This window comes from Gorilla gorilla, chromosome 10, assembly GCF_029281585.2.
Source record: "Gorilla gorilla gorilla isolate KB3781 chromosome 10, NHGRI_mGorGor1-v2.1_pri, whole genome shotgun sequence".
Taxonomy (NCBI): Eukaryota; Metazoa; Chordata; class Mammalia; order Primates; family Hominidae; genus Gorilla; species Gorilla gorilla.
Genome location: NC_073234.2, coordinates 120,260,350 through 120,276,709, shown reverse-complemented (window position 1 = coordinate 120,276,709; position 16,360 = coordinate 120,260,350). Strand labels below are relative to the sequence as shown.

The following is a 16,360-nucleotide window of genomic DNA, read 5'->3' as shown; positions in this document are numbered from 1 at the left end:
GGTAAGAAAAGGAGTCTTGAAGAAAGACAGGTGAAAATACACAGATATGGGCTAGGGGATAGAGACTAAGATGAAGGGCCTTACAACTGACAGCCTCAGTTGTCCCAGGAAAGTAGAGAGATTCATTTCTCTAGGGCAGCGTTTTCTAATCTTTCTCATGTCATGGCACACATAAAAATTAATAATATTTGGATGGCACCCTAGGGTGAAGAAGACAGCCATTTGTAACCAGAGGTACCTGATTTGGCACTGCAGCCATGCCAAGAGCTTGGAGGATAGTATCTTGACACAGCTGTAACCCATGTGAGGCACACTGGTTGGGAATTTCTGATCTAAGGCGGTGTTTTTTTTTTTTGTTTTTTTGAGGCGGAGTCTGGCTCTTTCGCCCAGGCTGGAGTGCAGTGGCGCGATCTGGGCTCACTGCAAGCTCCGCCTCCCAGGTTCACGCCATTCTCCTGCCTCAGCCTCCCGAGTAGCTGGGGCTACAGTCGCCCGCCGCCACGCCCGGCTAATTTTTTGTATTTTTAGTAGAGACGGCGTTTCACCGTGTTAGCCAGGATGGTCTTGATCTCCTGACCTCGTGATCCGCCCACCTCGGCCTCCCAAAGTGCTGGGATTACAGGCGTGAGCCACCGCGCCCAGCCGGCGGTGTTTTTCAATCTTTTATTTTCATCATCACCTTTTGAAGGAGGCGTTTGAATCAATTTTTTTTTCTAAATATACCTACCCATGAAATTTTCATTTTGCCCATCTACTGTTTATCCATTTCTGTGCTGTATGTGTAAATGGGCTTTATAAATAAAATGAGTGATATTTTTTCTCCCCTCAAGAACCAGTTTTCACCTCTGTTAAGAATGTATAATCTAGGCTGAGCACGCTGGCTCACTTCTATAACCCCAGCACTTTGGGAGGCCAAGGAGCTGGGATTGTGTGAGCTCAGGAGTTTGAGACCAGCCAAGGCAACATAGTGAGACCTCATTTCTACTAAAAAAAAAAAAAAAAAAAAAAAAAATCAGCCAGGCATGGTGACATGCACCCGCAGTCCTATCTACTTGGGAGGCTGAGGTGGGAGGATCACTTGAGTCCAGGAGATCAAGGATGCGGTGAGACGTGATTGCGCCACTGCATTCCAACCTAGGCAACAGAGCAGGACCCTGTCTCTAAATACATACATACATACATTTATTTAAAAAATAATGCATGATCTGTGGTAAAGGAAGTAGAAAATTTAGAGAGTTCGTCAGCCATTTACCACCTTGTCTACAAGTGGGAGGGAAATGGTAAAGGTAATGGATTAGGGACTAGGGAGGTAAATACGCCTACCCTTGTTTAAATAAAAAGCTCTTCACTAAAAGGGTGTTCCAATGCATTTCTTCTTAAAAATATGAAAAAAATGGAAGATATTTCTCCTCCATCTTTTTGCATTTGTTGAAACTAAAAGAGTAATTTCTGCATATGAGTTCTGGTAAGTCTTGAGAGGAGGATAGGTGAAAATGCAGAGGTACATAGAGATGGAGAAAACAGGTAGGGATATAGGAAGGGGCCAGACTTATTATGCTGTTGATTATAAAGATTTATTTCTTAAGAAAATGAACTTTTGCTTTGGGTTCCCTTCAGAGTGTGCAAAGGAATTCTTGACAGAATTTGAAATATATTCCATGACGTTAGTGCTAAACATTTACTGGAAACATATATTTCTAAATTTAACAAAACATAAATTTGGATTTTTAAAACAGTCCCTAGATGAACCTGCTGATAATTTCTTCCTACTCTCAAACTTTATTTCATCAACTGAGCTTATTCAAGCATTAGGCACTTAAAATTCTGTCTTGTGGATACTGAGGAATCTCGCATATTATTTAGTATATTGACAAGTTGTTTTTACTAATGTTTTTAATTTGTGTGAGACTATCTTTAGATGCTCTCCACTGGCTTTAATAGTGCAATTAGTCCCTGAAGAATTTAAATAATTTAAAAGAAATGTTGACAGACTAGCTTTTAGTAGAAACATAGTGTATGTCATTATAGCAAGAAAGCATTTTTTGACATTAAAGAAAACTATTCTAAGGTAATAATTTTGTTATAGTTTAAAAATATAACCAATGATCATGATGAAACCATGAGAGGTTAAAACTTTAATTAGCCCCTTCAATAATTATGTTGTTTACTTAAAAATTTTATTCACCTTATCTGGAAAAATGATATCGGTGTCTTTCTGAAGTCTCTCATTCATTTTCTTTTTAGTTTGGTACAATTATAACATCAGTTATGTCTGTGTTTCCTGGACTACAGTGTGATAAGGTGATAAACTGTTTATTTATAAGAGTTTGTTTATATTTATTATCATTATCTTAGTCTGTTATATGGTAACAAAGAAATGATAAAAGTAGTTTTATAAAGTTTTAGCAACAAATTTGTGGGTTTTAGAAGAGAGCTACAATTAATCATTAGTAGCTTTTTGTTTCAAACTCAAGAGAAGTTGCAGTTGTAGAGTAGATATACTTTGGCTTAATAGCAGATGCTTTCTGTGTTTGCATTGAAGCATTCCATATCCAATAAAATACTACATAGAACATTACCCCCAAGAGAATCCCCAGAGTAACTGAAGAGGAATGCAATTTATGCATTCCTGTGGAAAATATCCATCATTGAAAAACGTATCTGAACGTAATCTTCTGCTTTGCATTAAGTATAATTTTTGATATTAGATTCTTTTCCTTTTGAGTGACTATAAAGAGAAAGATTACAAAGCTGTTTTTGCTAGTTTACCCCTTATTGGTTTACCCAGTAACTTTTTGTGAAAATGCTTGCATTATGTAGTTAAATACTCTTGCCACTTTCAATTTCTGAGACATTTTCATTTACCTTCACTTAGAAGTATAAGCTACTGGCCTTGTTTATATGCTATTATCAGATGAGTACCGATACATGCTAATTATTCAATGTTCTGTCTAATTGTTTGTTTATTTTTTTATTTTTTAATGTCAGTGAGTTTAGCAGTGGATAGTCGTATACCAACTTTAGCAACACTAATGTGAATAAGTTCTGATAAACCACTACCATTGGACCAGCCTCTATTCTTTTCTTTAGAAAGTGAGTTCAGATTTAGAAAATCCAGGCTTTAAAAAGATAGTCACCTCTAACTTTTAGTGGAAAATTCATTGAGTAAACAGAAGGCAGTTTAATTGATTGTTTAAAATATGGGTGCTAGCCAAGCTTGGTGGCTCATGCCTGAATCCCAGTGTTTTGGGAGGCCTAGGCAGGAGGATCGCTTGAGCCCAGGAGTTCAAGACCAGCCTGGGCAACACAGTGAGACCCCATCTCTAAAAAAAATTTTTTTTTAAATTAGCTAGGCATGGTGATGCATACCTGTAGTCCCAGCTACGCAAGGGGCTAAGGCAGGAGGATCACTTGAGCTCAGGAGTTCGACGTTGCAGTGAGCCATAATGACACAACTGCACTCCAGCCTGTGAGACAGAACAAGACCCTGTCTCTAAAAATAAAAATAAATGAATAAATAAATAAATAGAATGGGCACCAAATGATTTATTCTCTTTCATATATATATTTTAAAACAAAATAGTCTGTGAATTGAAAATCTATACAGTTTCTGGACATCCTCTGACCAATGAATTCTCCAGAAAATGTCAGGATCTATAATTAAGAAAATGCCAAGTCAGAATCACATTATATACATAAATTTATTATTGATAATAACAATAATATTTAACATTTTTAAAGCCTTTACCAGGTCCAGAAACTGTGCTAAGCATCTTTCATGTATGCATTATTTTATTTAATTCTCTCAGCATCCTTATGAGATAGATATTATCCTTATTTTCAGATTAGAAAATGGAAGCTCTAAGAAGTTAAATATCAGTGATGTCATAGCAAGTGACTGAGGCGGTTTTCAGAAAAACCCACATAGTTTGAGCCACAGTCAGAATGTTACAGAGAACACAGCTCTGCATTTATGTGCCTTAATTATTCTATCTAGTCCATGTGACTTTTAAACACATTTTTAAAGAAATTTATTTTCCTTTAGAAATTTTTTCAGAACTCCCTGGGATACATATTTTAAACATTTTTATGATGAACTGCATTTTAAATTATCTTAAGCATTTGCTTTAATGAATTTTGTATTTACTAAATGAGATGTGATGAGGAAATCATGAAGCTACATTTAGTTTAAGATCAAGACATTATAATTTCAGCCTTAAAACAATAATGTTTAAATTGCTTCATTTTTGGTGCATTGGCACAAAAAGTGATCAACCTCTCAGCTTAGAAGGGGGGAAGCTCATGCTTTTCCTGTTTCTGTACTTACATTTTTTCTGCAATTAAAAAATGCTAAATTCTTATTCCACATAACAAATTAACATTATTAGAATGCAGTGAATGCCAAAACTTCACTAGGTATCCGGCAATATATAGGTGATATATAGGTAATATTGACCTAAATATCTTTGAACAAAATTACTCAATCTTTATTTCTGAGTATAATATTTATGTATGCCCAAGATTAAACTGCGTAGATTTGGAGGCTGCTAGGGCTGGGTTTTTTCTTAATAAGAAACTGGATCCTAAACATCACATCCTAAATTATTAAGCAAAGAATTAATAATCTAGCACAAGCCAGATAATCCTATTATAAAAACAAGACAAAAACAATGTAGTTTCATCACACTTTTTTTGGAGGGAAATCTATTTTGCTTCCAGGTAACTTAGATCAACAGTGGGTAGTAGACCTGGCCAGAGGATTGCTGCCTTCTGATTCTCTCTGATATCATCAAAGCTTTCAACTTTTAGCACCTGGTTCAGACATCCTGTTGTAATTGTTCTCTAATTCTTCTTCTTCAAAAATCTCCTGCACCAGTGTATTCGGTATGATTTAAATGGAGTCCTTCATAAGTTTAAGATGTCAAGTTCTCTTGATTTCATACTTCTTTCAGAGCTCATTCTTCCAACTGTTGTACATATGTAGGCATTTATTTGAGTATTTGTCTAAGAGTGGAATTGCTAGATTGTAGGGTATGCATATCAACAACTTTATTTATTTATTTACTTACTTACTTACTTACTAAAGATAGGGTCTTATTCTGTCACCCAGACTGGAGTGCAGTGGCATGACCACGGCTCACTGCAGCCTCAATCTCTTGGGCTCAAGCCATCCTCCTGCCTCAGTCTTCTGAGTAGCTGCAACTACAGGTGTGCACCACCACACCCAGCTAATTTTTTTATTTTTAGTAGAGACAAAGTCTTACTATATTGCCCAGGCTGGTTTCAAACTCCTAGGCTCATGCGATTCTCCTGCCTCGGCTTCCCAAAGGGCTGAGATTACAGGTGTGAGCCACTGCACTTGGCCTCAACAACTTCATTACACAATGCCAAAATGTTTTCAAAAGGGATTATAACAGTTGACACTCTTGCTAGCTTTGTGTAAGAGTTCTCATTGCTGCACGTCGTTATAAATAGTTGATGTTTTTAGGCTAAAAGGTTTGCCAATCTGATGAGTATGAAATGATATTTATTGTGCTTTTTTTCACATTTCTGCAATTACTGATTCTCTCTACATGTAGGAGTTCTTCATATATTCTGGATAGTAGTCCTTTGACAATTATATGTGTTGAAAAAAAATTCTTCCACTCTGTGGCTTGTCTTTCCACTTTCTCCATGGTGTCTTTTGATGAACAGAAGGTTTTAATTACACTGTAGCCAGATTTGTCAACTTTTTCCTTTATGGTGTGTAATTTATCTATTTTGTTAAAAAATCCTTTTCATCCATTCGTTATCATCTTGCAAAACTTAATATGTTTTTCTTTTGCACGAGGTCTTTAATCATGTGGAATTTATTTTTGTGCATGATATGAGTGGGGATCAAATTGCATAGGTTTTTGGCATATTAATAATTATCTTAGCACTACTTATTAAAAGTCGATAGCACTATTTATTGATTTGCAGTTCCTCCTTTGTCATATGTCAGATTTCGTGTGTGTGTGTGTGTGTGTGTGTGTGTGTGGTTATCAAGTTAAAGAAGTCCTACTTGATTCCTGGTTTGCTAAGAGTTTTTAATGATAAATATAAAATTTTATAAATTATTCTGCATTTATTCATCCAATTATTTTTTCCTCCATTCATTTGTTAATGTGCTGAGTTGTTTTAATTTCTTTCCAACTATTAAATCAGTCTTGCATTCCTAGGATAAATCAAATTTGGTTATGATATACATTAAATGTTTTGCTGGATTTGATTTGCTAATTGTTTAGTATTTTTAAAGTTTATGATATTCTTATATTATCCTTTTAATGCATGCACTGTAGTGATGACTTCTCTTTCATTCTTGATATTGGAATTTGTGTCTTCTACCTCTTTTTTATCTATTCAAAGAAGCAGCTTTTTGTTTCATTTATTTTTCTCTGCTGTTTTTATTTTCTATTTCATTGATTTCTGTTCTTATTTTATTCCCTCCTTATGCTTTCTTTTGGTTTTTTTTCTTGGTTCTTAAGATGTAAGCCTTAGATCATTGATATGAAAGCTTTCTTCTTTCCTAATATAAGTAATGCTATGAATTGCTAAGTACTGCTTTATGTGCCTCCCACATAATCTCAATATTTTATGTTTTCATTTGTAGTAAATTCAAAATACTTTCCAAATTTCCTTGTGTTTTCTTCTTTGAACTATGGGTTACTTAGAAATGTATTGTTTACTTTCCAGATATTTGGGGGAATCCTCAGATATCTTACTTTTCTGTTATGGAAAGAGAGCATACTTTGCATGTTCCAATCATTTCTAATTTATTGAGACTTGTCTTATGGCCTGTAATATGGTCTGTCTTCATTAATGTTCCATGAGTGCATGTGTGAAATGTATTCTGCTGTTGTTGGCTAGTATGTTCTACAAATGTAATTTAGATTAAACTGGCTGATAGTATTATTAAAGTCTTCTATATCACTGTTGATTTTTAAAATATAGTAAGTCCTCCCTTAACATCATTAATAGGTTCTTAAAACTGTGACTTTAGGTGAAACAATACATAACAAAACCAACTTTTTTCTCATCAATGTTATAATACAACGACATTGAATGATGCTATTCTAGGACTTGCTGTATGTCATTTCACTTACAGTCTGTTTCCAAGAATCTATCAATGACATTAAGTGAGGACTTACTATATGTGTACTCAATGAATGAGATACAGTGTTTTCTGTGTATAAAAAGAGACTTGTCTATTTTTCCTCTTGGATTTATCAGTTTTTGCTTCTTGATGTATTTTGAGGACTTGACTTTTTTTTTTTTTTTTTGAGACAGAGTCTCACTCTGTCGCCAGGCTGGAGTGCAGTGGTGTGATCTCAGCTCACTGCAACCTCCAACTCCAGGGTTCAGGTGATTGGCCTGCCTCAGCCTCCGGGGTAGCTGGGATTACAGGCACGCGCCACCACACCAAGCTAGTTTTTGTATTTTTTTTAGTAGAGACGGGGTTTCAGCATGTTGACCAGCATGGTCTTGATCTCCTGACCTCGTGATCCACCCACCTCGGCCCCCTAAAGTGCTGGGATTACAGGCGGGAGCCACTGCTCCTGGCCGTCTTGACCTTCTTAAACTTTATTCGATGTTCGTCTTTATCCTTGGTAATATTCCCTGTTAGAATGCCATTTTTTTCCCCCTTGATATTGATATAGTCACTCTTACTTTCTTTTCCTTAGTGTTTGCATGATATATCTTTTTCCATATTTTTACTTTTAATTTATGTCTCTTTTAATATATTTGTATATCTTTTCCACTAGATCCTTTAACATATTAATTATAATTATTTTAAATTCCTTGTTGGATGGTTTCAACACCTGATTCATCTCTGGGTCTGGCTCTGATGACTTCTTAACTCCTTCAGTGGTTTATATTCTTTATTGCTTTTTCCTGTCTTTTAATTTTTTAATTGAATGATGGACATTATACATACAAGACCATTGGAGACTGAGATATATATTATTTATGCCTAGAAATGGGAGTTCTTTTCTTCTGCTAGATCATTAGGATGGAGGATTGAGTCAATCTAGTCAGCAGCTGAACTGGGTTTGTTTTTTATGGTTATTATCATTACCCTCAGCTCACCACTAACCTCAACTTTCTTTATGGGCATGCTCCGGCTACCCTGTGCTAAGTGTGAAGCGTGGAGGGCTGTATGCCTGCAGCCTGGAAGGCTTAACTATCTGTGCTCTTGCTCTTCCCCCAACAGTCAGTTGCTGATGTTTCTTAGTGAAAGGCATGGGATGGAGTTTGAGATTCTCTTGCTCTTTCCTCAATCTTAGGCAGTCCTACACTCATCAGTTAAGAATTTGAATTTTTCAGTTTTCTTCTTACTCACTTTTATGGCTTAACTTCTTTCTCCTGCACGCTGCAAAAGGAGAAACAATTTAAGTATCATATCTTACCTTGGAGGGGCTTACCACTCTTTGGAATTCATTTCACATCCTGGTATCAACTCTTCTGCCTCAGAGTATGTGAGAGGGTAATGAGTATTTTTTCCAGTGGCTCTGTACCAATTTCTTTAGTAAGCTGAGAAGAAAAGTTTCTAGCTTTATCTATTTGAGTAAGTCCAGCTTATCTTCCCTGTCATTAAGGTGATAAACATGAAGGATCTTGGTACCTAATTTTATTTCTTGGTTTTGATAATGACTTTTAAAAATTACCTGCTCTGGTCTGCTTTCATACCAGTCAAGTTTGAAAAAATAATGAATTAATCTTATCTAACAATGATTTTATGCCTTTGGAATGTCTACTTCAACATTAAATAGATCAACATTTCAGAAGAACTCTTTATTTTGTTTTATTGGCCCAGAATGTTACACGAAGAGGCTTGCTTTTGGTTGAATTTATGCAAATTGTTTAAAATATGAGGATTGCTACTTTGTTTTTCCTTGTGTTTCAGGTATTGGTGGTAATTTGGTGGCCATTCAGGCTAGCAGGATTTCTACCTACCTCCATTTACATAGCATTCCAGGAGAATTGCCTGATGAACCCAAAGGTTGTTACTACCCATTTAGAACTTTCTTTGGTCCAGGTATGTACTTATGGATTTTTGCATATTTTAGATCAAGGGCTATTGCTCTCTAAGATTATAGGCAGGCAACATTTATTGAATATGTGTTTTGTGAAAGTTGCTCAACTTTCCGATTTCTGAGAGCTAATCCCAGTGAATGAAAAGGCATGTGTATCAAGTCTGCAGTTGCTGAGGATCTTTGTATAATGTTTCTCTTTGATGCCTCTTTCTGGGGTATCTTGCTTATTAGTTGTGAAAGAGAAACCTTATTTTGTGAAAGACAAAAAAAAATAATTGCCAGGTGATTTCAGGAGGCAGATGTACTATCTTATCTATATTATTATTTTGGCCTTTCTAAATGTAGGCATTTAATCTCAAACAAACCAGTTGAGAAGGGATAACCTCGATTTCAAGGAACAGTGCATTATTTATGTGGCTATGAAAAAACAAAGGCACATGATTACCAAAAAACTAAGACCACAATTTTAAACTTCACAATTCTTGTCATTTTTTTTCCCTGATGAAAATAAGTGTGATTATTGACTTTTGTTTTAGAAAATTTTTTGTTGTTGAGACAGGGCTTTGCTCTGTTGCACAGGCTGGAGAATAGTGGTACCATCACAGCTCACTGCACCTCAAACTCCTGGGCTCAGGTGATCCTCCCACATCAGCCTTCTGAGTAGCTGGGACTACAGGCACGAGCCACTTTGTTTGGCTAATTTTTTTTTTATCTTTATTTTTTGTAGAGATGAGGTCTCACTATGTTGCCCAGGCTGGTCTTGAACTCCTGGCCTCAAGCAGTCCTCCCACCTTGGCCTCCTAAAGCTCTGGGGTTACAGGTGTGAGCCACTGTGTGTGGCCATTATTGACCTTTGAATGAAGATCAGAAATGGCTACCCTTTTAATACCAGTGATAGAAGTCTAAAGAAATTAATAAAATTAAAAGATTCTTGTACTTTAAGAACTTTATATTTTCTCTGTTTTTATGATAGATATTAAAGTGTGACCGATGTTCTTCATAGCAAGTTTTTATCAACCACCTTTCATTTAATTAACATATATAGTGGAAATTTCAGAGAATGAAATGAATTGTAACTACTTGAAATTTATTTTTGGCAATCAAATTTCATGTGATGGTATGAAGTATAGTAACTAGAAAGTAATCCTCAAATTTTAATAACTATGACCTATTATTAACCAAAATATAATTTTGTTTTAATTACTTTTACATTTTATATTACAGGAGTAAATAATAAGTCTGCTCAAGTTCTGCTGCTTTTAGTGATTCCTGGACATTTAATTTTCCTCTACACTATTCATTTGATGAAAAGTGGTCATACTTCTTTAACTATAATCTTCATAGTAGTGTATTTATTTGCCGCTGTGTTACAGGTAAGAGTTAAAACTTCTTGAAATCTCTTTTATGCTGAGACTGCTGTAAAAGTACAACTGTGGAAATATAAAAACACATGACACATTTTACCATTTCAAAAATCAACTGAACATCTTCATATTGATTTGATCTTCTTAAAACCAATAAACAATTTTGTGTTAGTCATCAATATTTATATTATTAGGTTCATGTAAACATTGTTTATTATAGAGTCAGATAATTTCACTATGGCTATATTTACTTTTCTTATATTTTCTTTCCCATGGAGCTAATAATCATATCTCTTTGCATTTGCATCATTTTCCATAAACCCGTCTTTAATTTTTACCAATGGTTCTAGTTTTATTTTGGCTTCCTGGGCATGGCTTCTTGCTAAACTTTGTAGATTTGGTACCTTCTTCAGTGTGATAAGTCCTAATTCCTTAAGAGATGGATTCAAATAGTTCTTTGAAGAGATAACATTTATCATTTGGCTTTCAAGGAGTTTGGCGTGTAGGAAGGAGGCTAGAAGGTAGGTATGTAGACATTATTACACTCAAACAACATTGATGATAATGATGGTAATGAAATTAGTTGGCATGTATAGTGTTTCCTATATGCTCAGAAGCATTATAAGTGCTTTATATGTATTGATTCATTTAATTCTCACAAAATGCTATGAGATTTGTTCTTTTGATATAAATCAGCAATTTTCAAAGTGGGATACATACAAAGCAATGCATCGTGTGGAGGAAGAAAAGATTAAAACTTCATTTGTTTAAAATATCTGTTTTCTTCTATTTTTGTGTTTGCTTAGTAATAAATATATTTTAGCACAATGTTAAATAAGTATACCAAATATTTTATACTGAGAGAGCTGCATAATCTAAAACTTTTTGGAGATTACTGAGTTAAAACATAGAGGTGAGAAAGCACAGGGCTTGTGCGAGATAAAATAATTCATATATAGGATCTAACAGACAAGATAAGGTTAAGAAGGTTGATTAGGGCTGGTATAGAAAAGGTCTTAAATGCAAGGGAAATTAGAATCTATCCTTAAAATAACAAAACCCTTACAACTTGACATTTTTAACTTGTCTATTATGCTTTATAGTGCCTTAGATTTTACTAAAAGTCACCTATCGAATAATTAATTAATTTATTCATCCAGTAAACCTTCATGCTACTAGGTGGAGGGATAGCTTTTAAATCCCAGGAGGAATAAGTTCAGACTCTGTGCTCAAGGTCTCGTAGTCTAGAGGGAAGGCCACTATATGAACAAATAATTATAATGTACTATAATGTAAGTACTGAGTTTAGCTATATATGAAGTGCTTTCAGAGTTTGAAAGGAAAAGGAACTAACTCTACCTGGGGAGTAATATTTTTCTATAGTTCAGTAGGGACAAAACTTACAGCAAATTGCTACTTTTACTGCTGTATATTATATGGTGATTTATTGTCATATATGTTTGATGCTGTTCTCTGTGTAACTATTGTGAAAAAGATGCATTCTTCAATCCCAAGGGAAATATTCAGAGACTAGTGTTTGGTTTGCTGATAAACAAGCCATTGCTGGAGCATATTCCTATTTGCAACTCTACCTCTTAGCCTCATGGATTATTTGACATTTATGTTTATGGTTCTGTGCCATTATACTATCATGCAGCATTTCATTTAAGTCAATGAAGGATATAAGTAATTTTTCTAGTTTATTAAAAATAGATTTCAACATATATCCACTGTGTACCTACATGCCTTTTAAACCTCTGATCTAAAGTCTCATCAGTGAAAGTTGAATAACTAGAATGGAGAAAAGAGTAATTATTAGTCTCTCTGTGTCTCAGTTACCCCCTCTGTAAAATGGGAGAGGTTGTACTATCTACCAGACAGGCTGCTTTGAGGATTAAATGAATTATTTATATAAAGTGTGTTTATAGCAGATGCTATATAAGTGTTAGCTGACGCTATTGTTGTTGTTATTAAAGATAGTATTATAAATGGTGTGTCATTGATTTCAGAAGGACAGCTGGAAACTATACTGTTGATTGAATTTTCTTATGTGTCTTTTATAACTTTAATTTTTATGGGCTTTGCTTTTCATTTTTCCCCCAAGAATCAGATATCTGCCAGAGTAGGCCTTTGCATTTGCAGCCTGACATTGTGCATTATTCTAATGGAATAGCTTAGGATAGGTTGTAAATTCTTAGATCAAATCTTCATGTTCTGACACTAGCATACACATAAGCACATGCACACACACACCTCTTTAAGGTTTAGGTAAAAGATCTTGACCTTCCCTACCTGGCTTCAGTCAATCCAGAGATGAACAGAATGAAGAAATAACTCCTTAAAGACAAAGAATCTTTGACCACTTAAAACTTACCTTTTAATATTCTTTACTAGATTGTCTTCCTTTTTTGATCTAGGTTAAATTTATATTCAAAACCTTGGTCCAAGCTCTTATTCAAATATTTTAGTTCATGCCACTCTTCTCATCCCTAAACTCTCTAATTTGATTGGATATTCTATAGTGCAGTTTTCCAATGCATGCTGAATTTCTCCCCATCTACATTCCTACCTTCTTGAGGGTTGAGACCATGCCTTTCCCTTTGGTATTCCCCACAGGACATGATATAGTGGCTGTTTTTATAAATTATTGTTGTTTTACACACTTCACAGACTAATACTCTTTGAGGAGCTTCCCTGCTAATTCCCCAACCCACTAAATGAAGGAAATCTATCTGAAGGAACCTTCATATTGCACTTATTATAATGACATAGTAACAATCATTTGCAGCACTTTTGCATTTACTCAGATATCATCTCTTCCTGGAAGCCTTTCTTGAATATCTGATTTCCTCTGAATTGCCTTATTCTCTATTTCCCAAAGTACCCTGTGAATACCATTATCTTAGCATTTTCCATATTATATCGACATTATCTATAATATTTATTGTGTCTGTCTCACCCATTCTAGAAATAGGATCTTTGTTTACTCATTTATGTATCTCCAGCACCCAGCCCTGTCCCTAGTGCTCAATTAATGCTTGTTAAAACTGAATGACTATATCTTGCCAGCTCCATCTCCTTCAGTGGAAGGAGGAGAAAATTTTATAACTGTATTTAGGTACAAGAAATCACAGAAGAACTAAAAAAAAGCCTAGATTTTTTATTCTCCTTGTCTTCAGTAAACACCAGTTTCCTCACTGACATAGGTATCCAAAATAAAAACAATTAAAAATGAAACACAGAACCCCACAACTTCTAACAGTGATCAGTTAAAATTGTAAGGTTTTACTGAAATGTTTAGAGATGAAATAACTTGATTTCTGGGGAAGTGGAAGTGGAGGGGTAAAACTGGTCATGAGTTGATAATAGATGAAACTGAGTGATGGTTCCTGAGAGTGAGTGGGGTTAATTTATACTATTCTACTTTTGTATATGTTTGAAGTTTTCCTTAATAAGGAGTTTTTAAAATAAAACTTTCAGATTTTAGATGTTAGTATAAGATTTTTTTTTCAGAGTATATCATCTCTCAATTTTGGTCTTGTAGCTGAATGGGTATTTCTTACTTCAAATGAAAAGTAAAAAGCCAACTTAAATTTGAAATTCTTTGGCATTGGAATGGCTGAGTTAGTTTCTTATTTTGCCCTTAGCCATTTTTTGAAATTATTTTTTAAATTTAAGAAAAACTACTTACATGTGACAAATTACATTGTTTGGTGGTATTTGTTATGTGTCTTGCAATTAGAAGGAAGCTATCAAATGTGGTTTTGTTATGTGATGTTTAGGCCACTGAACCACAGTCAGAAGATGTGATGGATTATACTCTATTCGTGTTCTTGCCCAGTCCCCAAGAGCGATCAGAGTAGCTAGACCATATCAAGACCAGAGTAATGTGCTAAGAGACATTCCTATTTGACATACCACCAATCACATTGCTTTTTGAGTTTATTTTTCTTCAACAGTAAGGATGAGTTGGTATCTAGCTAACCATCTTGATCCATTATACCTTTTATACCATCAGTCAGCATTTATGAGACTACCAGGTGTGCTTAAGGCACAATTGTTTGTTTTAGAATATAATTTTTTATTTATGTTAAACTAGCACATTGAACCCACAGCTTTGATTTCATAGAAGCAGAGTATACTTTCCTCTACAAACTTAGACATGTTTCTTGGGTTCTTTCTCTCTAAGCAGTGATTCTCCCAGCCTTCACATCTACTTACTCGGATGCTCCATTGACTGCTCAAAGCCTGTTAACTTATGAACTCAAAAGCATAATATGGGATTCCAAGTTAGGATGGGCATTGTTGGCCTTCCTTTTAAGAAGTAACGAAGGGAATCTTACTGTCATCTTCAGGGTTTTCTGTTTGTTTGCCTTACGCCCTACGGTATTCTTCAAAGACTAGTCCCTTGACAGCATAATAAACCTGAGAAAGTACAAAGAAAACTATCAGTTAAATAAGCATACTGACAATCTCTTGAGCAAAGAAGGAACAGCAGTACATCTTTGTTTGTTTCCCTATTTAATTTAAGGCTTCTACTAGTTGTTCCCCTTTGTATTAGAAATCCTAAGTATATATCCTCTATGAAAAAACAAAAACATAAACATGTCATCTGTTGGATGACACATCCTATAAGAGGCAAAAAGATTGCCCCTAGAAAAACTGAAAGCAGAGGCCGGGCGCACTGGCTTACGCCTGTAACCCCAGCACTTTGGGAGGCCGAGGCGGGTGGATCACGAGGTCAGGAGTTCAAGACCAGCCTGACCAACATGGTGAAACACCATCTCTACTAAAAATACAAAAAATTAGCAGGGCGTGGTGGTGCACGCCTATAATCCCAGCTACTCAGGAGGCTGAGGCAGGAGAATCTCTTGAACCTGGGAGGCAGAGCTTGCAGTGAGCCGAGATCACACCACTGCACTCCAGCCTGGGTGACAGAGCGAGACTCCATCTCAAAAAAAAAGAAAAAAAAAAAGAAAAACTGAAAGAGGAGAAAAAAAGACTATAATTAGATGGGTGATCACAAATGTAAATAAGTCTATTACTATTCAAATCTCATTATTCTTATCCACTGTTTTACTCATTTGATTAAAAACAACAATAACCCCTTTTGTTTTACTATTAACAGTTTTCTGTTTTATGATGATGATTATGTATATATGGAGTATATAAATATTTTTTCTGCTATAAAATATCCCAGTGGAAAAAGAAAAATGAGACTTCTCTAGCCCTTAAATTCAATAGCCCTATTCTATTGAATTCCAACAAGGTATTTGTTAATATTATTAGTAACAATGAATTTAAACTATTTCTAAATGAAATGTTGAATTTTCTACTTTAGGCAATTATTGTTTCTTACAGACAATTAGATTATTAAGAACTCTACTAAAATTCTAACAGCACCAAATTCCATGGGAAATTTATTTTGAAAGCTTAGTTGTAGAAAAACTTTGCCTTTGGCTGTGTCTGTTTTCACATGGGAGAAACAAAATGTTTCCTTTAAAGGGTAGAATGGCAACAAATTCTCAATACATAAAGTTGAGAATTGTAAATAACTGGATTTTATCAAGTATATAGTACATATAGTGTGCCAACTACTGTGGTAGTCACTGTACAAAAGAAATAAAAGGTATTGTCCCTGCCCTTAAGAATCTTCTCTTAGCTGTAGATTAGATTGAAATGCATGAAACAGCTAGAGAAGAACCCAAGACTTACTTCCTTATAACAATACAGTCTTTTTCCTCTGTAACTTCAGAATAAATTAAATTTTGTGGCTATGCCTAACTTTCACTCTTTGAAAGTGCTTTAATAGATTCTTTTTGGAGGAAGGAGATCAGACAATATAAGTTTTAACCACTGAGAAATTCAGTATCAACAAATATGAAACTGCTCTTAGCAAAATAGTAATGTTTATACTTCTTATTAATATAATTTTAAAAA

General features: G+C 34.9%; 1 protein-coding gene across 8 annotated transcripts in view; it reads left to right on the top strand.

Moving 5' to 3' along the window:
* Positions 1-16,360, top strand: part of SLC41A2 (solute carrier family 41 member 2) — a 158,735-nt gene that overhangs the window by 105,291 nt on the left and 37,084 nt on the right. For all 8 annotated transcript variants that reach the window (XM_031001147.3, XM_055357871.2, XM_063694270.1 and 5 more), the window contains 2 exons: positions 8,927-9,058; positions 10,281-10,429. In XM_031001147.3, the coding sequence (XP_030857007.1) occupies positions 8,927-9,058; positions 10,281-10,429 (281 nt within the window). The remainder of the gene's footprint in view (positions 1-8,926; positions 9,059-10,280; positions 10,430-16,360) is intronic.